Source organism: Rosa chinensis, chromosome 1, assembly GCF_002994745.2.
Source record: "Rosa chinensis cultivar Old Blush chromosome 1, RchiOBHm-V2, whole genome shotgun sequence".
Lineage (NCBI taxonomy): Eukaryota > Viridiplantae > Streptophyta > Magnoliopsida > Rosales > Rosaceae > Rosa > Rosa chinensis.
The window spans coordinates 27,029,405-27,056,006 of record NC_037088.1 but is presented as its reverse complement, the minus strand read 5'-3'; the positions used below and the strand labels follow the sequence as shown (position 1 = coordinate 27,056,006).

At 39.4% G+C, this 26,602-nt stretch overlaps 1 protein-coding gene and 1 long non-coding RNA gene across 3 annotated transcripts; one reads left to right on the top strand and one right to left on the bottom strand.

Moving 5' to 3' along the window:
• Window positions 1-21,061: 21,061 nt before the first annotated feature.
• LOC112185943 (red chlorophyll catabolite reductase, chloroplastic) lies at window positions 21,062-22,676 on the bottom strand. The gene is made up of 2 exons (XM_024324275.2): window positions 22,307-22,676; window positions 21,062-21,782 (listed from the first exon to the last, which is right to left on the bottom strand). Exons 1-2 carry the CDS (start codon window positions 22,631-22,633, stop codon window positions 21,174-21,176), a joined length of 936 nt encoding a protein of 311 aa, XP_024180043.1. The 5' UTR covers window positions 22,634-22,676; the 3' UTR covers window positions 21,062-21,173.
• Window positions 22,677-22,731: 55 nt separating this feature from the next.
• On the top strand, window positions 22,732-26,563 carry LOC112185953. Of its 2 annotated transcripts, XR_005801615.1 has the most exons (7): window positions 22,732-22,839; window positions 23,352-23,406; window positions 23,503-23,652; window positions 24,158-24,242; window positions 24,416-24,463; window positions 24,543-24,619; window positions 24,784-26,563. It is a non-coding gene; the product is annotated as an uncharacterized LOC112185953 (long non-coding RNA). The 2 variants fall into 2 exon arrangements; XR_002930558.2 differs by lacking the exon at window positions 24,416-24,463.
• The last annotated feature ends 39 nt before the right edge of the window (window positions 26,564-26,602 follow it).

The following is a 26,602-nucleotide window of genomic DNA, read 5'->3' as shown; positions in this document are numbered from 1 at the left end:
TGTGAAAAAATAAGCACGTTTCGCGGTTGCCACGCCATCGGTCAACCAATAAAACATATAAGTGACTACGGTTGACCAATCCGATTGGATTCGAAAATATGGTAAAATTGACTAAATTTTTTACCACACTCATAATTTATTGTAATAAACTAATCCAACGGTTGGTTTTTACATTTTCTTTGAATTGATAGGGGTTGCTCTTTGAAGTGTATGGTATATAAATATAGATTTATAAAAAATTAGTGTCTTTAAAAATTTATTTATCAATAAATTAGTATCTATATATAAATATAGATTTTTTTTGGTACAATATAGTTATATAGATCTGTTATCTTTGGTTGTATTTGATCATTATCCATTGAATTTCCAAAGCTTGATTAAAAAAAAAAAAATACTTGTGTCTTTAAATATTTATTTATAAATAAAGCCCGCAAGGCCGGGCCCAAAAAAGTCCGCAAGGCCAAGCCCGGCCCTGCCCGAAAAAGCCCGCAAGGCCCGCTTTATATGGACGGGCTTGGATCCTTTGATTTTTAATAAAGCCCGGCCCGGCCCAAGCCCAAGCCCGCTATGAATGGGCCGGGCCGGGACGACCCCTAGGCTTTAACATCAAACACCAACACTCGCACTTTTACGGTTTTACCCACACTTAGAAAATGGATCTGACCGACAGCCTTGCCGGACCTGAAATATCCCTCCAAAACCCGACCTCTCCTACACCATAGTTGTCCACGGCGATGATAATTCCAACTTCGAATCCGACCGAGACAACCGGTGTGAGAACCCCAAGAGCTCCGCGGACCAAGAACTCAACCTAGGCCTCATCATGGGTCGGGCTAAGGCCAGCCCTACCATGAATTTTAGGGCTTAGGGTAGGGCCAAGCTGTGCTTTGACCAAGTCAACGAAGCTTATGGCCAGACCGAGGCTTCAAAATGCAAGCCCTTACCCGCCCTTAAGGCCCATTCCACAAGGGCCAACAGGGCTGGACCGGGTCAGCATTTCCGAATAGGGTCTAGGCGGGCTTTTGTTTAACTCACATAAAACCAAATTTTGCTGAGTAAAAATAAAAAAAATCAAACTAAATACTTGAGAAGTTGAGATTTCAGAACCTGAGTGGTTGAGTTGATTACAATTTAGAAATAATTACAAATCCCACATAAACTGACATTCTCATTAATAAAGTTTTCTAATTGAAATTGAAATTGAAATTGCATTGGCACTAAGCCACTGACTCACTGAGGCTACAAAAAGTGGAGCAGTGTTTGATACAAAAACTGATGAACTGATCAAGTCTTCATCAATTCACAAAAAGTTGTAATCTTTCCTTCATCTCTTACTAATATCAAGATTCATGGCAACCAAACAAAGAACCTGCACAAAACCATATAAATAATTTAGCAACTGGACATATATTTCATTTCAATAACATAAGCATACAAATACAATTAGAAATATACCTGACTTTAGTTCGGCAACATATATATATATATATATATATATATAGGCAACATATATATATATATAGCTTCAACCCAACTGGATAGTTTGATAATTATTGGTCGATCAATTGCAGCAAGTATGAAAGAACTATGCCAGGAAAAGAAATAAACCAGAAGAGCCTACAGTCCTACACTCACCAGATTAGTCATATACAGTTATAAATCATTGTCGCATTTTCATGAAATTTGGGACTATTCTTCTTCCTTTTCTCTCTCAACCCAATCAGAAAACCACAAACATCACTCAAAAACTCAAATTTTCAACCGTAACTATGTAAAAGCAGCAGTACCAGACTACCAGCATTAGCGTACCATGTATCGAAGAAGTAAATGTCGGCGAAGGGTTCAGACTAGTCAACTAGAGGCAGAGGCTAAGTTTTTGGCTGTGAGGCTAAGAGATGGCAGCGATCTGGACACGCCGTCGACCTAGACAGTTAAGGAAGCAAGGATTCGAACCCACTATCCGAGGATTAGAAAGGGCGGAGGCGGAGACGACATAGATGCTAGAGGCGGAGGCCGCATTGACGCTAGCGAAGATTGAGGCAGCATCGATGCTGGAGGAAGCGGAGGTGGCGTAGATGCTGGAGGAGGTGGAGACGACATCAACATTGGGGATTAGAGAAGAAGAGAGCGGTTGTTAGGTCGTCCAAGTCGGATTGGAGGAGAATGGGGAAGTAGAATAGAGAAGAAGGCTGCAGGTGGCTAAGATTTGGAGGTGGGAGCTTAGGACTTTAGGTCGAACTATCGAAGAGATTGACGAAGTCTTCGAAGTCTGATGAGTGATGCCCTAGACGAGTAGACGCTTAGGCAAGGAGCTCTGGGCTTGGACTGACGAGCAAAAATGGGCCATTCGGCCATTGGGTTTATACCCATTTTCAGATTTTCTAATATAACTTATAACATATACAGATTATATATTTTTATTTCTATGTAGTAGAAAATAATAAGAATAATATATAAATTTTAGGGTTGTGCTGGGTAGGGCCTTTAGGGCCCGGCCGGTGTTGGCCCTTAAGGGCTTAATCGGGCCAGGCCGTAGGGTAGGGCTGGGCTTCATTTACGTGACCCTTACCCTACCCTATTTGAGAAAGGGTAGGGCCAGCCTGCCCTAATGCAAGGGTCGGGTCGGGCTTCGGCCCTACGGGCCGAGCGGGTTTAGGGCCGAAGGGCTAAATGATGAGGCCTAACCCAACCCGTACACCACATTCGTATACAAGAACAATGCTCACGATGAAGACGATGACAATGACAGCGACGACTCCTCCCTCCCTCCGCTCCTCAAAAGCCTCCCCAAGTACTTGGGGGGCCTCAACTCCCTCAATTACTTCGGCACTAGCGTAGACAGAGATGCATCCTCGAAGTTTATGATGAGGCCAAGTGATAGATAGTTGTCACTGACTGGGACGGTGAGAAGGACCAACAGCAGAAGTTCTATGATGAGCAAGACGATGGCGAGTATGTAGGCCTTCGGCGACGGGCTTGGGAAGTAGTGGAAAAGGAGAGAGGTCGTCGTCAACGTGAAAGATAGGAGAGGAGAAAGAGCCATGCTTTTAATTTTATAATGAAGCTTGTCCAAAACAGTCTTTTTACTTTTAAATGGTGTAAGTGGGCACACTAATCTCTTACTGGAGTAAGTGGGCATGTTTGTCCAAATTTGGGCATTTGGTCAAGGCCCTAAATCCAAAAACGTAAGAACTATGTAGAGGTCTTAGCCTCAAGAGGCCTTTTTAAAAATAAAAAAAGAAGAAGCTGGTGTGGCTACTCTCAAGCATTGATTAATGAAACTGCAGAATACATAGAGGGAGACGTAGAGCCTAAACCCCAAATTACAATAAGCGTAAAAAGAACACTTAGAAATAATATCAGGTTTCTCCACAAAATCTATGTATTCTAACAACCACCAATTAGTAAAGAGTGCACGAATGGCTAGTCCATTTGCTTTGACATAGCAGTAACATATTGGAAAGATAACTCTATAACGAAGAAGTATCATTACAAATAGCACAATTTTCCCACTATGTTGCTACATTGGAAATAATTCCGGCGATGCTCAATTTTATCCTGCCACTAGGAGGTTGCGTCCATTTGATCAAACAAATAGCTCGCCGCCTCGTTAGGCCAGACAAGGCACACAAAGTGTGCATGCCGAGACAACGCCCATGTCGCCGTGCCAATCTATGATAGGGACTTATTTCTGGCATAAAGCCACATTTAACTAATACTAAAAAACAATAAGACATAACAAAAATATAGTATGGGTCATGGGCCAAAGCCCAAGCCCAACAATTACCAAGGCCAAACAGCTCCGGCGCCACCAACTGTCCACCCTCTGCCCACCATCCCCTTTCCGCCTACAATGAGCGCTGCCTCGCCCAACTAGCCCCCTCCTCGGAGCAGCACCACGTAAGCCAAACCAGACCGAGACTGATTATACGCATTTATATGCGTTTAATTGTATCTAAAACACTAGAAATAAGCCAATCCCCTTGTCAATTATTATGTAATTAATTCATTTTTATTATTATGTAATTAATTCATTTTTATTGGGAATTGCGGAAACGAGAGAAAATGGTGTAAAATTAGAACAAATTGGAATTTCCGACAAAAGGACGAAATTGTCAATGTGGGTCAACTGTGGTCAACGCCATCAAGGGAGCGGAATCCAATTATCTCTGATAGTATTTGCGGGAGTGCATTCGGAAAAGAAGAAGAAAGGAAAAAATGGAGACAAGGGAAGACAAAGAAAAAGAAAAGAAAGAAAGAAAGAAAAAAAAAAAGCATTTTGAGTTTTTAACATCATGATGACGTCACCCCCAATTAAGCATAATTGTGGCACACGACCTGTTTCTTTCTTTTTGCTTTTCTCTTCCTCTCACACGGTGACACATGTCCTTATCTCCTCTTCCCTTCCTCTAGGACTAGCCACTCACCCGTAATAAAAATCCTTCCCTTTCTTCCTTTTGGGGAGGTTAGCCGCACCACCAAAACAGAGGTAACCCTTTGGGCTGCTTTATTTCCCTTCTTTCTCCATTTTTTCCCCTTCCTTCTCTTTCTCTTTGAATTTTGTAACTTTGATGTCTATGATTATGAGTTTTGAGTAATTTCTTTATTGGGAGTTAGAGTTGTGTGCCCTAACCCAAATTTGATGTAATGGATGCTTAATTTAATTTATATATGGAATTTGTTAATTATTGGATGCTTGTGTTTTGTAATAATTGATTAGAATGCATGCTTATGAATTGTCAACTCTTGGGTATGTGTTTTAATAAGTCTAGATTAAAATTTAGGGGATGGCATCCTTAGATTTTAGAGCTGAACCCCGATTTAATATTCGTGGGTAGTACAAGCATGGTTCACTACATGATTAGCTTGATCGCAATTATGGAAAGCTTGGTTGCCTAATTCCTCGAACTCTAGGCCTCTTGATGTGAATTAATGACCCTTGAACCGGCTCTAATTCATGTCAAGTGAGTTCCTACGGCCCTTGAACCAGAGTATGAATACCATGAAAGGAAATTTCTGCCCTTGAGCCTTGAAAAGCATTGGGTACGGCTTCTACAATCCTTAATAAATTGCACGTAAATCAAATGAGCATCTAGAGCATTGAATTAGGGTTAGGATTCACCCCTAGCTACCAATCCCATATTTATATTCATTTTTCAGTTTTCTTTCCTTTATTTAATTTAGTTGTTAATTAAAGTTTCTATTTAAATTCTTGCACTTTAGTTATTAGAAATTCAAATTACTATTTTTAGTGACAATTTCTATCTCATTGTAAATAGTACGTCATCACTAGGTCTTAGTTTTGATTAGGCTTTGATGCAAACCAAAGCCGAGCATTGCTAAAACTTGGTGCCTTAGAGTAACATTTTTATTTATTTTCTTTTTCTTTTTCTTTGTTTGCTAATTGTTTTTATTTCCGATTTTCCAAGGATTGTGGGTTAGCCACTAATCCCCGTGGTACGATAACTTTGGGCATAATACTTCCCTATCTTGACAATGATACGTACACTTGCGTAAATGTGTATCAAGTCAGAGACCCAATCCCATTCGCATATACCAGAACCTGTTCTCACCACTGCCCGCTCTTCAATACTAGGCGATCATCCACACTCCGACTGGATCGATCTCAGTGCCATCTGCCTTCCTCCGAATAGCCGATGCCCTTCCCCAACAAGGCCACCAAGCAAACTAAACAGCAAATCCACCACCATGCCTTCGCCACTCTGACTGGGCTCACCACCGAACACCAAGTCCTTTTTCATCCGTCCGAAGATGCCACCGCGAGGGTGTGCCGTTGGACTGGGCATGCACTATCAACGGGAGGTTGCTAGGATTTTTGACAGAAGAGTCTCGTTATGTTTTTGAGAAAAACATCCCTCCATAGGCCATTTTTATCTTCTTGGAGTCTATTCTTTATGCTCAGACCAAAACAAAATAAAGTGTGGCCTTTATGCAATGAAAAGAAAGAGTGTCATTCCACTGCCCCTTTTCGTTTCTTTTTCTTTTCTTTTTCAATATTTCGAAGACTCTGCTATGAACCAGGTTTATGGCAAATCACGTACAACAAGAACATTTTCTACTTTCTAACTTACCTAATAGTGGAGAAAAAGGCAACTGGGATACAAGTAGTGCATGGAGCTCAAATAATATCTATGTCATGGTAAATTTTCAATCTACAATGAAGGGTAAACCAACATTGGTGAAAACCAAAGTTCGAAATGACCGAAGGGTAGAATAGGACTTATTACTAAGGAAAAATTTCACAAACAGTACATGAAATAAGGTCTACTATGAATTTATATACCTAAAGTTACTAATCATAAATTTTAGTACACGAACTTAGAAGCCCGACCTATACTATCTGTACACGACGTAAGTGACGCTGTTAACTCTTATGTCATTATTCATTTGTCAAAGGGTAATTTAGTACCCTCTCTCTCTCTCTCTCTCCAGAGATCCAACCCCTTCCTCTCTCTCCATGGTCTCGACCACCCATCTCCTCCACCTTTTAAATCCACACCCACCAAACTAAACCCCAATTATAATCCCACCAAAACTGTAATTCTAATTCCAACCCTATCTCCACCATCGATCCCACTACAACCCTTACACGCTTTCTTCATCTCTGATTATATCCCCTATTCCCAATCTATGAATGTGGGCGTTGTTGGATATTCCTCCTAATACACTATCATAAAGCTTCCAGGTGGCATCTGATCAAATGGGTTCATTTACAACCAACACTATATCGAAGCAAAGGAAAAACACAAGAACTGGTGGTGATGAAAGAGCTTGACAGAGAGTTCAATAGGTAAATCCTCCTTTGATTCGAAGCTTCCTATGTCGACCACCTCCTCTGTTTCTGTTGGGTATCAAGCCTCAATGGAATCCGTCTGGACCAAATTGGATTATGTATCGAAGGAGTAGCTCTGGTCTTTTTCGTCTCTCGATAGCTCCGAACTTGAGAAATCTTCTTCTCTCTCAATTTTCTCTCTCTAATTTCTCTCTGTAGATTGGAAGAGCGGCTCCGAGAGAGAGAGAGAGAGAGAGAGAGAGAGAGAGAGAGAGAGAGAGAGAGAGAGAGAGAGAGAGAGAGAGAGAGAGCTAGGTGCCCAGAGTAAGAGAGAGAAAGTCGGGTGCTTAAAGTAAAATCTAAAGAGACCAAATTACCCTTCAAATTATGCCTTGTGGCACATTTACTAACAACGTCATTGATGTCGTGTACATATAGTGGATCGGAGTTCTAAGTTCGTGTACTAAAGTCAATGATTTGTAACTTTAGGTATATGAATTCATAGTGGGCCTTATTTCATATACTGTTTGCAAAAATTTTCCTATTACGAAAAGTGAGTTAAAAAGAAAATAACCAACCTGTAATACTCCGAAAATTCGTTATTAATTTCTAATGAGTTTTGAGAAATTATTGAGTTGGTTGCTAGTACAATTTTGTGATTTGAGGGCAGTGCAAAAGTGTTTCGGACTAATAATTACGCAAAACATTTTATTTTCAAGGGGTCAAGAGGTTGATTTTTTATTCATTGAGTTTCTCTGAAAACTTCCTTCACGAAAGTTGTAAATCGCGTCGATACGAGTTCGTGGACATGTGGAACGCGAAAATCAAAGTTCGTATGAAGTAGTTATAACCAACGAAAAAAGTTTCCAATATTGGATAAATAGAAAAAAAAGATAACAAAAATCACAAAAAAACCCTAGGTTTCCAAAATTTGGAAACTCCTACCTCTCTTTCTCTCTCCCCGAGCCGACCATACCCCGTCTTAGTTTTCTGGCCAGTTCTCCTCCATCCGGCCACCGTTGGTTGCGCTACCAGTCCCGTTCGATTCGCCCCTCTTCCCTCGTTAAGTCTGTGGTAGCCTTGTTCGCCGTGGAAGGTGCAGTAAGGCGGAGAAATGGGTGGCGGCGCTACTTCAGGGTCATCGTTGGAACTCACGATTTCGGCCACCTCCAGTGCCAATTCTTGAGGCCTTTTCAAGCCTAGGAGACGTGCATTATCCCCTCCAAGTGGCTTGAAGCGATTTGAAGTGTGGAGGTCGAATTGAAGATTTGAAATTCTAGGGTTTCACCGAGTTCTTGAATTTTTGAGATAAATTCTGGCTAAATGACTTTGATTCTGACTTTGTGCTAGTTGTGAAAGTTGTTGTACATGTTGAGATGAACACTTTGGCATAAGTTTCATGACCCAATTTGGGTTTGTCGGCGAAGCGTGGAGACCACGCCCACTGTCGGTGGTGCATGGTGGCTCTTCCCACCAGTTTTTAGAGTTCTGTTTTCATGTTGTCATCTACTCATCCATGCAAGCATGTTGATATATTATGGGGTCATGTTGTGATCATTTGATGCATGCTAGATTTAATGTAGTTTCGGTTTTCTCGGGTTGCAATCCGTGAGGATCCATCCGATCAATGGATCGTCATATAATTTTGAGAAATTGATCCTAGAATTGTTTCTAAGACTTTGGGAGGTCTCGGAGGATGTTTTTTCTTGATTAACAAAATCTCCGGTTTTTGGTTCAAATGCTTGGTTCAAACTGTAATTGCTTTCGTTTTAATCGTGTACTAAGTTTTACTTATGTGATTGGTGGAGCTTATTCTGTACTTTATCTCGGCTATAAGAGAAGACGCAGTGGGATTTAGAGGTGAGTAAATCTTATGAGGTTCATTTATGAACAGAGTTCATTTATCGTTTCGGTTTAATTGCTAAATTGTGAAATAGTTTTCTGGAAATAAATATTTGTTTCAAATTATATATATGAACTTGATCGGCTACGGTTCATAGGCAAGTAAAATGATATTTTAATTATAAAAATGATTTTCTCAAGTTTTACGATTGTGGACTATAATTGGTATTAGTGGAATTCGTGAGTGGATGACTACGTCTGTGTGTGTGTGTGTGTGTGTATATATATATATATATATATAGGATTAAATACTCGTTACTCCTCATACTTTTCCCTGAAAAACAGTTTGGTCCCTCACCTTTTAAATTAAACTGAATAGTCCTTATTCTCTCTAATTCTCATATAACAAGTCCAAAATGATCCGAAATGACCATTTTGCCCCTCATTTTCTATTATTATTATTATTTTTATTTTTTCTCTATTTTAAAAATTTTTCTCCCCTTTTTTTATACTCTCTCCCTCTCTCCTGGCCGCACGGTCTCTCTCTCTCCCTCCCTCAACCTCTCTTCTTCTTCTCTTCCTCAGCCATCACCAGAGACCACCACTTCCGGCCACCATCTCACCAAAAACCTAAACTCTCCCTTTCTCTCTTCTCAGCCGCGCGTCCTTCTCTTTCTCCCCTGACCTCTCGCTCCATTTTTCTTCTTGTTCCCTCTGCAACCACCGGAGAACACCATCTTCGGCCACCATTTCATCACGCCGCCACCTCCAATCGATCCAGCACCCAAATCTGACCCAAGCCCAAGCCTCACCATCGACATGCACTGCCTCCGGCCTCCACCAGTGACCACCCAAGGCTGCAATGCTGCCGCCTCTCAACCTCCATCTATTTCCGACCATCACCTCGCCATATCGACACCACCGTCAGACTCAGCAAGCCTTAGAGAGCAAAACCCAGAAACCACTCTGCTCACCGACTCCTGACGATGCCGTTTGAGCATCACCGGAGCTCTCGACTCTGCATGCCTTCTATTTCTAGTCTCCAGTTCGAATCGAGCTTCAACACCTTCATAAACAAAGTCGGAGCTACACTATCTTTCGAAACCCCAAACTCCTGACCTCCGATTCCGACCAGAGCCCCCGCACGTGCTTCACGTGCCACCGCTAGTGTGTGGGAGAAGCTAGCTCCGCCGCTCATGGCTGCTGTAGCTTCAGACTGCCTCTATTAGTAATCTTCGTGTTTTTCCTTTGATTGGAGCTTCTGGGTTGACGAGAAATGGAATCCCTAATTGTGTTGTTTAATTTTGGATTGTGAGAGGGCTATGGATTTCTGCGTTTTTGGAAGTTTTGAGGGAGGAGGAGACCAACCTTATCAGTTATGTTGATGTGAAGGAATGTGAAGGAATGGTAAGAAACTAGAGACTTTGTTTTGGATATGGATTGGTTGAGAATGGATTATTGATCCTATTTTTGCATACTAGGGAATCTGAAGGATTAATGGTGGTAGAGTGCAGCTTCGACGATTCGGCTTCTAATTTGGAAAAGAAGAATGGTATGGGTCTGGGTATTTGGATATGTTTTTGCCGTATATTGTGTGTACTCGGGTTTTGGTCTGGATTCGACTGGTGATGGTGGCGCTGTGAGATGGTGGCCTGAAGTGATAGTCTCCGGTGATGGCAGAGGGAGAGAAGAAAAAGAGAGGTCGAGGGAGAGAGAGAGACCGTGCGGCCAGGAGAGAGGGAGAGAGTATAAAAAAAAGGGGAGAAAAATTATAAAAATAGATAAAAATAATAATAATAGAAAATGAGGGGCATAATAGTCATTTCAGATTATATTGGACTTGTTATATGAGAATTAGAGAGAATAAGGACTATTCAGTTTAATTTAAAAGGCAAGGGACCAAACTGTTTTTCAGGGAAAAGTATGAGGAGTAACGAGTATTTAATCCTACATATATGTGTGTGTGTGTGTGTGAAATATATCTTGATGGTGTGGTATTGCGATAAGCATAATAATGGTGATTTTATTCAGGTTATTGTTTTGAGCAATTACTCTTTTCAGGAATGCAATATATCATGTAATTGTTGATTTATATTGTATTCAACGAGTACTTGAGTTTTGGTGCAACATTTTGAGTCATGTGAGACTTTTTAAATGTTTTCGGTCTACGGATCTAGTGTCACAGTAGTGACAGAGGAAAATATATCGGATACCATGCCTTTGGCCAGTGATGAGTTACGATTCAGTTAGAGCACTAGTATGTCTGTCATTGTATGTCATGGGGGTAACACGTAGGTTACTTGCAATTCATGAGTACACTTTTTAAAAAAGAGTTTCGTGTGGTTTGTTTCTTTTATTGTCCACGAGGGACTTGGGTTTTTAATAAATTGTGGGAGTTTTCACTTGAGTAGAAAGGGTGATTTCTTGGCTTTAGCGTGAGTTGTTTGATTTTCTTATTTAATTTCCTTTTTTTATTTGAATTGTTTGGCTTTATGTAATCTTCTGAACTAATTTTCTATGTAGGGATTACTATGATTTCTTTTGTTTGATTTTAATGTAATCTCCTGAACTAAACTATATGCAGGGATTACTATGGTTTTGGATTGTGTGCTTTTTGGTGATGTCCTAAATTAATTTTCTATGCAGGGGTTACTGTTTGTTTTTAGTTTAAATTGTGAGTACAATTGTGGTTGAGACTCGTAGTGAGTTGGGAAATACTTTATCATGTCATTGTGGTGATAAATGCTTCATATTAAGAGGAAAGAAAAGTGAGTTCTTGGATTTGTTGTTAATATTTCAAATGATTTGGTTGTCACGGTGGTGACTTGTGTTTTCCTTAAAAAGAAAAGGATTTTGATGTTGGAATTAATCATTATGTTGATTAACAGTCCTTGAATCGGAAATGTGTTTTGCGGTTATTTAAGTTTACTCATACGAGCTTGCAAAAGTTTACTGGATTTATTATTTCAACCCGGTGCACTATTTCATGATGTAAGAGTTATTATGCAGGTCAAAGTAACAGTCATCAAAGTTGAGGTTTTGTTGCTATAGTAAGTGTGTTTACTTATTAAATTGTTGTTAAGTTTAATTTGTAAATTCTCTGTAAAGTAATATGTGATTCTAAAGAACGAGTCTATATTGCGTTTGTGAGCTCGGTGATAGGAGCATTTTATTGCGACGTTTTAACTGTTATTTCCTCATAGTTACTTAGTTATTTCCTTTAATAGATCCTTCTTCTTTAGGAAATTTTATATTTTTAGGAAGTTTCTACTTTTAGTATTAGTTTCTATTTTCAGGTCCTATGGAGCAAACGAAGCTGAAATGAGCTAAAAAGAAGAAATGAAGTTTTCTTGGTCCAGCCAGGAAACCATGTTCAGAAGAGGAAACTTTGTCAAGCAAGACTCTTAAGCTAGCCAGGAAGCATGATCGAAATAATGAAGAAAAATGACGTTGAGAGAAGAGTCCTGGAGGCACTAGGAGAACACATGGCTTGAAGATTACGCATGGAGGCCCAAGAATCATCTGGATTAATTTGGATTTTTGGCAAATGGAGAAAGCCCATTGGATTTAGGGTTTTGTGAACGTCAAAGAGGGATTTTTGGAGAATAAATCTTTAATTGTTGTGAATTATCAAGAGAAGATCAAAGAGATTACGTTGAGAATATCAAGGGAGAGTTTCATGGGATTGTGCAACAAGATAAGGTTCAAAACAAGTCCAGATTTATTCCTCAATTTCCTCAAGATATGTTGGCCAAAATTAAGGAATTAAAATATGCAGTTTTAATGTGAAAATCAAGAGAAAATCAAGGAGAGGATGTTAAGGATAAAGCCATGGAGAGATTTAAGGGAGAAAAGGTTCAAAATGCGTCCGGATAGATTGTCTAGGTTCATGGCTAGATATTTGGTCGAAAATTGTGAATAAAATCAGATTAAATCATGGGAAATTCGGCAACAATATATTAGGGATTGATTTTGGAGCTTTTTGATTGGTTGGATGACACAACAGAGCTGACGTGGCGCTACGTGATTGGTCAAAGCTGTGTGGCATTATCAGATTAATTCCTTGGGAAATTAAAAGAAGGATCATGAAGATTGGCCATCCCCCTATATAAACCCCCCTATGCTTGACGTTTAAACACACACTTTCATTCAAAAAATCCTCCATAACATCATAAGCTCTCCCTCCCTCTCCATTCTCTAGTTGCAAAATTCTGCGTTTTCAAGCAAGGAGAGGAAGAAGAAGAAGGAGCCGTGAAGATCATAACCTCCATCATCCACCTTGAAGACTTGCTTCCAAGATTCAAGATCCAACGTTCAAGCTCTCCATCTCCATCTCCAACTCACGGTGTAATTCATTCTTTTTCCTTGTAATCTTTTGATTTCCTTGTTTGATTTCGTAGGAATTTGTTTCTAGTTAACAATAATGTTTAGGGCAAAGTTTAAGCCCAATTTCTATGTTTAAATAAAGTTTTCGAATTCTATAATTGTGATTCTAAGTTGCTTATGTGAGTTTGTTCGATTGAATTTGCTTGACAGAAAACTTTTATATGTTTATCTTATTTGGGTCGACACTTATAGGATTTGCATGTAATTGGTGCTAGATTTAGGTAAATGATTCACCTAATAGTTTTGTGAACCTAAATCACAAGTAGTAAAGGTTTTGGACAAAGGTCGAGTTCAATTGAAGAGGATTGCAAATAGGTGAACTTATTCATAACTAGGTTGTGCACTTAAGTTGATAACCTTTCTCTATGCTTCTTGCGTTGAACATGTTTTGATTAGCTAACTTTCTAGACTATGACTGCATGTTTAATAGGATTGATCTAGGTGCTTTCACTTAGGTTTCTTAGTAAAGGAAAGTAAAATATGGGGAAAAATTCATAAATAGTACCCGAAGTAAGGGTCACTACGAATTTCAGTACAGCAAGTTCCAAAACATAAATTTTGGTACATCAAATATGAAATGTATTTCATATACGTACACGGCGTCAGTAACTCCGTCAGTCCGCATGCCATTACTCACATAATGAAGGGCAGAATTGATTTTTCATTTGTCAATGGGTTTCCTCTCTCTCACACTCTCTGTCTCTCTGACTCTCCCTTTCTCCCAACCTCGCTCACTGAATCCAAGTACCTCCACAGCTCACCAATGGCCTCCGACGACCTCTCCTTCGTGTCCACCACCGCTGCTACAAGAGCCCCAAGGCCTGGCCTGTTCGCGTTGTTCCTCTACCACATGTTTCTCGCTCCTCGATCTCATGTTGACTTTCTCTGTATTATCTCTAAGCTTTCAAGTTTCAATCTCTTCCTTCTATCTTCTTTCTCTCAGGTCTTCCATCTCTTTTCTTCTCTCTGCTTGCTTTGGACCATTGGCATCACCAACTACAATCGGAGGTCCGAGTTCGACTCGGACTCTCGCAACATGTCGGACTCGGCGGCGTTCTTCGAGTTGTTGTGTCAGCGCCAGGAGGATAAAATCTGGGGGTGTTCGTCTTCTTCGAGACCAAATTGGCAATCGCCCTAACACCCAAACACCTCCAAGCTTGGTGTCGAGAAATTCGATAGTGGCAATGGTGGCCGCTTCTCACAACCTCATTTACCCAGCCTAAAACTTCTCTGTCATCGAGTATTTTCATCGCTTTCCCGCGACAACATCACATCCTTCGGGTCTAATTCTTTAGTTTTGACTTCCTTCGAATAGGTATTTCTGGTCTACACCTCTTGGTAAGCTGTGGTGGTATTTGGATTCGATTTACTATGCGTGAAGAATAGCGTAAGAGCCCACTCTTTTAGATTAGTTCTGGGAGGACCAGCGGTTGTCATCAGCTGTGATGGTAGGACGCTGTGTTGAAAGGGTGGTGGTGCTGCTTGCACGCTACACTGTGCAAGCAAGTGAGCGAGAGAGATTGTGCCCAGAGAAAGAGAGATGGAAAGCTAGTTGCCCAGAGTAAGAGAGATGGAGAGCTCGGTGCCCACAGTAAGAGAAGAGAGAGGGCTGAGTGCTCATAGTAGAAAATTTGAAGAGACCGTTTTACCCCTTAAAATACGACCAGTTGGCACCAAACTAACGGCGTCAATGACGTCGTGTATGCTTATTGGTCAGTTTTGAAACCTCATGTACCAAAGTTTATGTTTTGGAAATTGATGTACTGAAATTCGTAGGGGTCCATAGTTCAGGACCACTTACCAAATTTTTCCCTAAAATATGAGAAATCGTTTGCGTCGAATGTTTCACATGATCAACTTCTTTCTCATGACTTAGATGATCAATTATAGGGTTTGAATCGAATTTGATTACATGGAATTGGTTTTGATCTTTATTTCTTACGTTTCATTCTTGTACATGTGTTTTTACATTTTCTTTATTTTATTTTGTTTAGTTTAATTTTCGAAACCATAATTCTTAAACCCCCCCTTTTATTTTGTTATTTGTATATATTCTTTTTGTAAATTTTTACTTTATACTTTAATTCTTTATTTGTTTTTACAATTACAGGTGTACCCTCAATCCCCTGTTAGAACGATCCCTATTTATCATATACTAATGATGACATTTTTCAGGGTCGCGCAATGCGCTCACTTCTAGCGATGTCACTTGGTTTGTTTTGTTGCTTAATTTAAATGAAAAACTTTCTAAGTGTTTTCTTGCGCTTGTTAAGTTATCGCATTTCAGATTCGAATTTTGGGGCATCACACAACCATTGAGAAAATTGAGACACTGAAATTCGGATGATCGTGGTCGATAAAGAAATAGATAAGAAGAGATTTAAGTTTGGTCGTTATGCCATTATAGTATAATCGGCGTACAAATATTGCCCAAGTTATCGGATTCGGGAAACTAAACAAAGATCACATGGTCTAGAATACTATTTGGAGATAGATGCTGAGTTTGGTAAGTGCGAAGCTAGTTACTAACAATCTCTCTAAAACAAATACAGAGACCATAATTCACCATAAAATTAAGAGAAAATGCTCTCCAAAATATGCATGCATTAGTTCTAGTGAATGGTGTGGTTCATATACAAGGTAATTTAAAATGAGTTACAACAAAGGGAAAATTTTGAGAAGGGTACATCAACTTAAAGTGACTATGCATTTCTGTACACAAAGTTACAAATTATAAACTTTAGTACATGAACTTCTAATCCGGACCAACTATTTGTACATGTCGTAACTAACGTCATTAGTCAATGTGCCACCTAGCATAATTTGAGGTGTGATTTGGTCTCTTTACATTTGTACTCTGGGCACCCATCTCTCTCTCTCTCTCTCTCTCAATAGAGCGCATAGCCAGACGGCTCGTAGCTTGCACCCATCTTCTTCAGACCCAATTTCTCCGCCACTAACACCACCACAAACTAACCCACCTCTGTCGCCCAAAATCCCATCTTTCACAACAGTTTTTTAATCTAGAACTTTGCCATCGAATTTTCCATGAACTTGCCCACCATGGTCGCCCAAAATCTCATTTATATTACTCTTGGCATGTTTTGGCTTCCAACATTTACTGGCGATTCTCCAAATGACGTTGCAATCTTCTTCTCTAATATCAAAGCCCTCTCACTTCCTCTTCAAGCTCAACCAAATAGTTAGAATCATACACACCCACCAAATCAGGAAGAGAGAAGAAGACAAACACAATCAAATCAAAAGCAACCCATCTGAGTAAGAAAAAAGAAGAGGGCAAAGGTTTCAATCTCAGAGGTTTCAACCCATCTCAGCCACCAATTGTTCCAGATCCAGCAAACGAGAACCAAAGGAGGAGGAAGATGAGGAAATGGAGGCCGAGTAACGACGAGGAGATTTGGACGATGGAAATTCTGGGAATTCTTCGATTTGGGGTTAGGGTTCTTTTTTCAGGCCTTTTCCATTCTGGAAATTTCGAGGTTTGAGAGAGAGCGAGAGTCATGGTCTTCTGAAGGTGATAGAGAGGTATGGCGCCGGCCTTCTGCAGGTGGCCTATCTCCAGCTTGGTAAGCTTCCGATCGCGGCCATTGAGGAAGAGAAAGGGGTGGGTTTGTGGAAAAAGAGAGAGAGTCCAGAGAGAATAGGAGAGAAATGCTTTAAAAAAAAAAAAAAAAGGAAAGGAGAGGGGAAACTTGTGAAAGTACTAAATTACCCTCTAACAAATAAGTAATGACATAAGGCCCCGTTTGTTAGCCAAGAAATCAAATCTGGAATGTGAAATAGTTTCTCATTCCATTAGATTGTCGTGTTTGGTTGAGTCATAAATCTGGAAAGGAAAGTACAATAAATGAGTTGACCGGAGTTCAATTTCATAAAAAAGGCGGAATAGAAATATCATCTAGAGTGTGGTATTTCAATTCCTTCACTCAATGGAATTGAAAATTTCCTCGTTTAGCCCTTCATAAAATCTGGTCAATTCATATTTTTTTTTTTGAAAGGATTTGATTTTATTAGATATCAAAGCCATGAACAAACAGGCCAGAGTCTAACAGAACTTATATAAGAAGAGTCGGAACAAACCGATGTCCTATCTAAGTCACACCTGAACTCATTAAAGTTTAAATGGTCGCTCACTGAAACAACAAGCCAACAAACTAAGCAAGAATAATCTCACTTCCTACGGCAAAATCATTCATCTAGTCTAATCTTCCAGCACTCAATTGTGGTACACATATCAACTAGAAACATCTTAGAAAGTATATAGAAATCACTCCTACTTGAGAAGGCTTGAAGTTCAGAATGTCTTGAAATTTTGTACCTTAACCTACCTTCTCCTTCCCCTGCACGTCGGAGTTGGTCCCTGTCTCAGGCTCCTCAGCATCCAACAACCTCAGTATCAGGTTGGTCTTTTTGCTCTCCAGCTCTCCATCTTGAGACTTTGGCTTATTCCGACGACCCTTAGGTCGACCCTTTTTCTTCAGAGTCTTCCTAACAGTAATCGGGACCTCCACAAGTTCACCAAGATGAAATTCATGAGGGATCTCCGCCAAGATTGGCTTTTGTCGCTTCTCCATACTCCATTCACCATGGTTCCATTTGCGTATCCCCAAAGTTTTTGGGTAGATAGCATCAGTCCCATGTACAACTGGCCCAAATGCATCTGGCCCACCTACATTCCCATCCAAAGTCAAAGCAGACCCACGGTCAACGAGCCCATCTCCATATTGGAGCCCAACAACCTTACCCAACACACCACTTAGCGCAGTCAACCTTAATTTGAGGTTGGGGTTTCCCGCCGAAAAAAATCGGGGCTGCCAAACTTGCAGCAGCCGCTAGTTCCGCCTCCGATCTATCTGCCCTCTCCGGCCCAACCATCACCACCTCCTCTGCTGGTTCCGAGGCTAGGGAACCCAAGCCCGGGTCTCGTTGTAGCATCTCCGGCACCAGCGACACCGACAAAGGCATCGGCAGGAGCCCCTTGTCAAAGGCACCACCACCATGACCAAACAACCCACAATCCGGGCATATGCCATGACATTTCTCATACCTGAATTCCAGCAGAACAGAAACCTCAGGCAAGAAGCAGTACGTACGTCGTGCCCAAATCCTCCGACGCATGTCATGGACAACACGGATCCGTTGGACGGGATCCTTTCGCTTCAACGCCGTTGTATCTACCTTCACCAAGGCCCCCAGGTCATTCCCGATTAGAGTTAGAGCTCGCTCATTGCGCATAGCAAGCCGGAGCCCCGTCACGGCTATCCAGAGTTCCAAGGACTGAAGGGAGACTGCCTCCACCGATCCAATGCCGTCGTAGTCAGCCAAGACAAGCATGGAACCACTGAAGAACCAAGGACCACCGTGAAGAACGCGGTCCTTCTCCTCCAGTGCCTTAAATTGAAATACGAAGACCCCTGCCTTCTCTTCATGAATCAAAACCCTTTCCTTAAGCCGCCACACTCCTGAAATCGCCACCGCAAATGATGGGACGGCCACGGGATGTTTTGGAGCTAGCAACTGGCCACAGAGATAAAAGTAGGGATCCTGGAGTGCTTCTCTGCCCCCAATCAGGCTCACCACGGCCTCCTCCTCCAGGGCAAGCGTCCACGCCGCTTCCCCTGCCACCATCACGAAGCTGTTCTCGATCAGTTTCTCAGCCAGAAAGAAACCCTAGCAGAGAGAAAAAGCCTACTGTTACTCTTTAGAAATAAAATATCATTGTTTCATCCCTTTGCCATTCATTGTTCTTCCAAAAGAAAGGTCAGAAATTCAGAATCCAATTCATAATTCTTATCTCCACTCATTCATTTTTAATCTTCCATATTTAATTCGATTGGCCATTATTCGAAAATCATTAACAAATCAATTCTCTCAAACCATTTTCTAATGAGTAGTGCTAGAGACACCAAAATATTATACTAAATTCTTATCCCAAATGATGTGGCATTTGCCACCTCATCCGTAGTAATTTACAACATGTAATTATGTCAATTAATTTTCATTTTATAGTTTCCACCATGTATGTAATTAACTAATATTATATTTTCTAAGAAAAAAAATGAGAAAAATAATGTTTCCCTGCAATCCCAAAAATTGATCTTCAAACACCCGAGATATTCTCATATACCACCATCCTCATCTCTTTGGTGCAAAATCTAGAACCCAAGAAACAAAAACTCATCTCTAATTTCAATATAAAAAAAATGAAGGTGTTGCATATGAAAATCCAAAAATAAGAAGATGATTATGAATATAGCAACCACAAGGCATAAATTGATTTTGCAAATCATAATCACAAGGGATTGTGATGAAAAAAATGTGAGTTAGCTCTTATTAAGAGATTAAGATTATCTCTGCACTGTGATAATCTATGATAATCTTATATTTGTCAGTGCTACATTTTCATCATCCCAAAGAACATATCTTTGTCAGCAAATACAACTTGTTTAGCCAACTTCTATTTTTGTTAGTGTTAGAAGTTAATTTAGCCAACTTGTTTTGAATCCATTGGATTGGTTCCAGAAATTAAAAGAGAGAACAAAGAATTTACCTTTTTTTTTTTTTTTAACAATAGAACAAAGAATTTATTGGGAGGTGGATAGGTGGTTGTGATATATGGAGGATGAGTATTGGATTTTTTAGGGTTTATCAAGACATGAGTTTGCGGGCTTTGTTGGGTTGATTAACTTTACCGTACTTTTCTTTTTCTGTTTTTCTAATATAGATGAATAAACTAATTTAAATATATATTCTAAATAAAAAAATAAAATATAACAACTTGAATTGTTGGAGGTTCATTAGGGCTGATGTGGTCAATGCCATGTCATTTGGGATGGTTTTTTTGTATAGAATTTTGGGATCCAAAGCATTTTCCTTTTCTAATCTCAAGTCTTGAATCCTTCCAAACACTACAAATGAAATGCTAAATCAATTTCATTCCATCCTTGAATGGAAAAGAACTAAATACTGTTTAGTCCTTGAGCTTTTGACCATAAAACACTTCAGTCCCTGACTTTCTAATTTCACACGTTTAGTTCCTGTACTTCAAAATTTTAGACCAATAGGTCTTTGCCGTCTAAAATCTCATTTAAGTCACGGCGAGATGTCTATTATGCCCTCAGTTTTTTTTTTTTTTTAATATATTTAGTCATTTCTCTTTTTTATTTATTCTTTTTTCTTTATTTAGAGAGAGAGAGAGGGATCCGAGGAAGGAGGAATCGAATACATGAAGAAACAAATAGAAAGAAAGGAAGGGAAAAAAAAAATCATTTTCCAAAAAATAAAATAATTAATTAATTAAAAAAAAAAGAACTGAGGGCATAATAGACATTTCATCATGACTTAACCGAGGTTTTAAACGGCAAGGACCTATTGGTCCGAAATTTTGAAGTACAGGAACTAAACGTGTGAAATTAGAAAGTCAGGGACTGAAGTGTTTTATGGTCAAAAGCTCCAGGACTAAACAGTATTTAGTCTAATGGAAAATTAATACAATTTTTTTTCCCATGGTAACATTTCGGCCAACGAAACGGGGCCTAAGAGTAAAACAGTGTAAATGCCGTCGTGTCTATATAATAGGTTGGGCTTCAGATTTCGTGTACCAAAATGCTCAATTTAGAACTTTATATATAGAAATTATTAGTGGCCTTTAGTTGGTGTACTGATAAACTTTTTCAATTATCCACTAGCCAACCCTGTAATCGTTCTTCTCACTTTTCTCAGCTACCAAACACAACATCATATCTATTGAATAGAATTATCGTAAAGAGAGTTGATTCATACATCATCCTATAATCCTCTTTGGTTTGAATTTTGAAAGGTGGTTAATCGTCAAGATACGGTGAGATCGACTTTGAGTTAAAATGATTTTTATCAATGTAGTTTTGTATACCTGGTTGGAAATGTGGTTGATCATCAGGATACGAATCATCATCCTATATTCCTATGTCGAATGGCTAGGCAGACCAAACTATAATCCTCTTTGTTCTTCCTCTCTTCTAAAATGTATTGAAACCAACAAACCAGTCAACTTTCCAACTCCAACTGACTTATTTGATCATTATTTCCTGATATCAGTAGTGTACTAATGTTACAGTGATCAAATTAACACGTACATCATATGTTCATAATGTCATACCCTATAAGCTTCACGAATGGCTCCCAATACTCGATCTGCAGCATCAGGTCCGAACAATCTAGGAAAATTCGAGCCCAGATCAATCTCAATAGTCTTTCTCTTAACCAAATCATCCCTCTTCTTCAGTTCAGCTTTCTCATTCTCCCCTACTTCTCTCTTCCCAAGAGCGCATTGTTCCAACCAGATGCCCAACACTTCCCTTGCAACCGGACCGATATGGTTCTCTATGATCTCCTCTAAGCTTAGCCCTCCCTCTACTGCTTCTACACGAACCAAAATTGCGGTAGGAGACACAACGCTGCGGATGTAAAGCGATGAGGAGAAGTAAGGTTTCACCTCAGCTAGTTTCTGGAGCTTTTGCCTTGGGGTGTCCAGCTTTGTATCCTCATAAAATGTTTTGAGGTAGTCTGGGTGAAGAACAAGGTCTTTTCGAGGAGGCAAGTCCAGGATGAGGACTAGTGAAGTCGGACTGCTTTGGATCAACTCGAGTAGGAAATTAGGTGCATCTGTTGATGGGTTGAGATAGGATGAAAAACTTGTAATGTTCAATGCTCCACCTGTTGGTAGCTGACAGTGCAGCCAACTTCCTAGTATGAAATCAATCTGAAACATAGAGAAAATTAAACCATGTATGTAATCATGCACATTAGATATGGTAGTATATGTTGATCCTCAAGAAAGACAAATTATAAATGTAGAGAAATTCTGTTGCAAGTAATGTAACATAGTTATGTCACTAGATTGACTACACACTTGACTAACAGCTTGAGAGTGTACAAATCTCTCTATAGTCGTAATCTACAGATGTTATAGATTAATGTTCTCTAGTCAGATATGCGACAGATTTTGCGACCCATCTTTGGATTAGCACATAAACTCACCAAAGCAACAGATTTTGGTTTGTTTATGTGACATGCATATGAAGAGCTTACATATGGAGTAGAAGCCAGTTTGATCCAGGCACAAAGAAGCATATATTTGCAGAGTATATGATTATAGTGAAAAAGAAATTCATTCTATTCCTATTGATACCAAAGAGAGCTCTTGTAACTAGACATTATTAAGTAGAAGTGTGATTATATGTAAAACCCAGTTGTGAAAAAAAAAGGACGAGTAGAGGAAATTACAGGGGAGGAGGGGAGGCCGGATCTGATGTGAAGAGACGCATGGTTAGTGGCGGTGTCGTTCTGGTAGTATTGTACGTCTGGCGGGAGAGTTGAAGGAAGGAGGTGGGAGGCGAGGCGCGTCTCGACGGTGGATACAAGATGAACCATGAGGTTCTTGTGAGGGGTTGAGACGTAAGGGAACTCCATGAACTTTGTTGGGTGCGGCTCCATGGAGGATGACGCTGATGCGGAGCAGAAGAATGGCCTTGGTTTGGTTGAAGGTAGAGAAGCGGAGGAGGAGGAGGATGGTGGTGGAGACTGGAAAATGTGGCGGAAGAGGACAGCCATTCGTTTTAGCAGTCAGCAGTGACCAACAGTCTAGGAGGATATTTATGACATTCGGAAACGCACCGTTTTGGACCATTGGGCTCTTAAGGATTATTGTTCTTCAATAGTGATCCAGCATTGTGGTAAACATAACCAGCACTCTTCAAGCGATGAGAGTTTATCTAAAGGTGGTGGTGGGTCGAAAACGGTGGAGGAGATGGAAACAGGTTCGGATTTTATGTTTAACTACTACATCTTTTGCAATTGGATCAAACCCAACTTTTATGATGGTAATTTGTGTAAGACTGGTTCTCATAAGTTCAAAGTGAAACATTGAGGTCAATTATAATGTCGAGATTGGTTTATAAGTAAACTCGGGAAAGAAATCAATATTCAGTGCTTTAAGTTCTTAAAATCGAATCAAAATTGCATGTTGAGGTCTTGCATCCCCTCTTAGGTTCACCAATTGGTGTGGTCTTATCTTATATGCTATTGCATGTATGTTTGTGTAATGCTAGTGTATCAAGTATATATCGTTGTTTGGTTTACAGTCAGATTGGTTCTTCTATTATTCTATTTTATTTTTGTGGAAATCAAGGCATTGCTTGTTCATATTATGTATATGGTTATACCCAAAAGAGCAATTTCAATAACAAATGTATTGTTACATCTTGGCTCCCATGTTTCGGCTCTGTCTTCTGTGTGGCTAACACAATGTACTGTCTTAAAATTTTTGAAGGGAGAATGAGTTTGTTATAATTTGAAGCTCAATATTCTTTCCCAAGAGGCAGCCTGTAAGTTGTTAAATTGAATCTTGACAACTTTAAATGGTTTAAACTGGTTGCTTTGATTCATGTAGCTTGTTTTGAAGGTCCTGTTTTGTGTTGCAGATTATTTTTTTGGAATAAAAGACGTCGGGCTGTGGTACTTAGTACTTAAATTTAATTTATCAAGCAAATTAAGTAGACTCAGCAATGTTCTTAGCTACATCCCACGACAAGGCATCTGAGGCTTGGACCAAATTTTCACCAAATTGGATGGTTAGTAGATCTTTTTAGTTGAGTTGTACACAATATTAATTTTGTTTGAATTTTTATGCTCCGTCTTGTAATCAGGTCTGTGATGCTTTTCCTCATCCTGCCACTTTTATTAAAGGTCCTGCCAATTTTACAAAGTTCAATGACTTTTTAATGCCAGTTACTTTGCTATTAGAATGCTTTTGCTAATTTCTTTTCTTTAGTCATGTTAGAATATCAGTTCAGAACTCGGTTTTCATGTGGACATGAATTATAGCATGGAGGACTTTCTTTTGTTCATATGATGATTGAGATTAAAAATTCGGACTTGTTGAAACCATTTACTAATAGAACATTGAAATGAGTAATCTTCCATAGATGGATGGATCTGTGAAAGTTGTTTTGCTGGCGCTCCCAAATTATATGGCTTCAGCAAAAGCAGAAACTCTTCTTTTCTGAATGTGCTATGTATTATAGTTACTGTCTTTCCTATTGCTTATCCAAATATTGATCTTGTTGAATATGACAGGAGCTAAAAAGGTTGTGCTGGAAGCAGTGCAAACCTGTTGACCAAACTCATATTGGAGGACCATACTGATTCTTATAGATGGGAGGTGAGCCTCACAAATTTTATCAATTGTTATCCACTTATGATATTACTTGATGCATGTTTCATGTATATACAAATTATTGAAGTGTACTAATTGAATCTAGAGAATTTTAAATGGTTTAAACTGGATGCTTCGATTCATGTAGCTTGTTTTAAATGTCCTGTCTTGTGTTGCAGATTTGTTTGGAATAAAAGACATCTAGCTGTGGTATTTAGTGCTTAAATGTAATATAAGCAAATTAAGTGGTTAGAACAAAAGCAAACTAGTTGAATGCCTTGTCATTATTGCTGGCATATAGTGCAGGACCCGACTACTTTCATCTCATTTAAGGGTGGAATCGAGAAAGCCAGAATGATTTTCATCAGCTGAACCAATATCTCGTAAGTCAACTTTACGAATTGAATAATGAAGTCTTTGAACATTGATCCTATGATAATCTCATCTTTCCCATTTCGGTAACTCCTGATAAGATCACTATTTTTTTTTAGTGCAATCCTCTATGGTTATTTATTGAAGGGTTGTAATCTAGTTTCATTTGGTTCAGATAGGTCCTCCAAATTCGAAGATTATAAAATCACCGGACAAGAGTACATGGACTCCAAAAAACTGTAGATGATTCTGTTTTGGCTGACAAGTCTGCATTGGTATTGTTCCACCTCATTTCTAAGAGCATTTTGTTTTAAGAGAGCGTCTGTTGACCACCTGAGGTGGCTATCCAACTGGGGATTATAGCACACAGCATTTGTCTATTGCGGTGAGGAGAGAGGCTGTTGAATCTGAAGGTTGTCTGAAGCTCTTTTTTGGGTCTGAGAAGATTAAATCTCAAGTGGAAGTTCATCAATCGATCTCAAAACCGAGTAGATCAAAAATATTGCAGTTGGGAATCATCGGTTGTTTATGGTGCATTGCTGAAAATTGAATTTAGATTCTCAGACCCAAATAAGGGACTCGAGAGCTAAGTCAGAATCTTTTGGTGGGTGTGCTCCGAGCAGCAATCAAAATCATAGGTATGCATCTTTTCTCTTCTTTATATAAAATCAGACAGATGGGTCTTAGTTGCTGCTTATGGCTCGATTACTGGATTTGTGGGATTATGAATCAAGCAATAGGTTAGAAAAAAACATTACCTCTTTGAATAAATTCTCCAAAGGTGGAGCTTCATTTATTTGCATGCTTAATCTGTTTTTGGGTGTCAAAGTTGATCCGAGATGATTGATGGATAAATATCTAGACTTGCAGTGCTGAATTAGTCTGGTTGTGTTCCTTCAGTAGTGAATTCATGCTGTTTGGAAATTCGTGTTTAGTTTGTATGTTTGGTATACTTGCTTGTTCACCCAAAACTGAAAACTAGATGACTGATGTGCAATCTGATGGCAGGGGAAGTGAATATGTAGAAATTAATGTAGCCATAGATAGCCTTCATTCTACAATGATAAACATGTGATGCTTTAGCAATGAAGCAAAAAACTTGCCTTTGTCCCAATCCGTTATCAGGCTGATAGCTGTCGGCTTACATCTGTTGGTATTTTCTGTTCTACTACTGTTTTTCATCAAACTGTAAATCATGACTTGATTTTAGAAAATACAGCATGAAAGTTAAGAATTTCGAAAACTGGGCAGTTGAGACAAGGTTCATAATGCAGAACTGAAGTTGTTCTTTTTTAATGTAATTTGGGGTGTTCAATGGATGTCATGATCAGATTAAACCGTTTTGGATCAGTTCAACAATTTGGAAGAACTATTATTGAAGATTTATTAGAGTTGAAAGTCAGGGATTTGTTCTCAAAGTATGAAACCTGAAAAGTAGTCATTACCAATCAACTTTCTTTATTGTTTACCTCATAAAACAACACCCTACATTTTTTGGTCTTGAAATGGAAGTGAGAATAATTGAAATGTTACTAAATTGACCTGCAAATAATGCTTCAGTTTCTCTGCATAGTTTGGGTCAATTTGGTTTTTGGTGATTCTTATTGGTTTACCTTACTGAGTGTATGAGTATGTGTAAGTATATTGGGCTATTACCATTCAACACATGCTCTCCCAAAGCTGCTAGGAGATCAGAAGATGCAAAGGATCAGGAGAATATCTCTCTTGCCTTTCCGGTGTTTCGAGGCCATAAAGGAAGATTGCAGAAATCAGATCACCACGAGGAAATTAAGGAAATCATGCTCACTGATTTTGATATAAAGATGTCCTTTAATTCATATCATTTTTGCATGATTCTAATTTGATTTGCATTGCCTTTAGTTGATCTGAAAAATCTCATTTGTTCTAAAATGCATATCCGATAGAGATTTGATCATGTGTTTTGATTGCATACTCAAAACAGTTTAAAACCTTTCTATATTTTTCTTATTCGG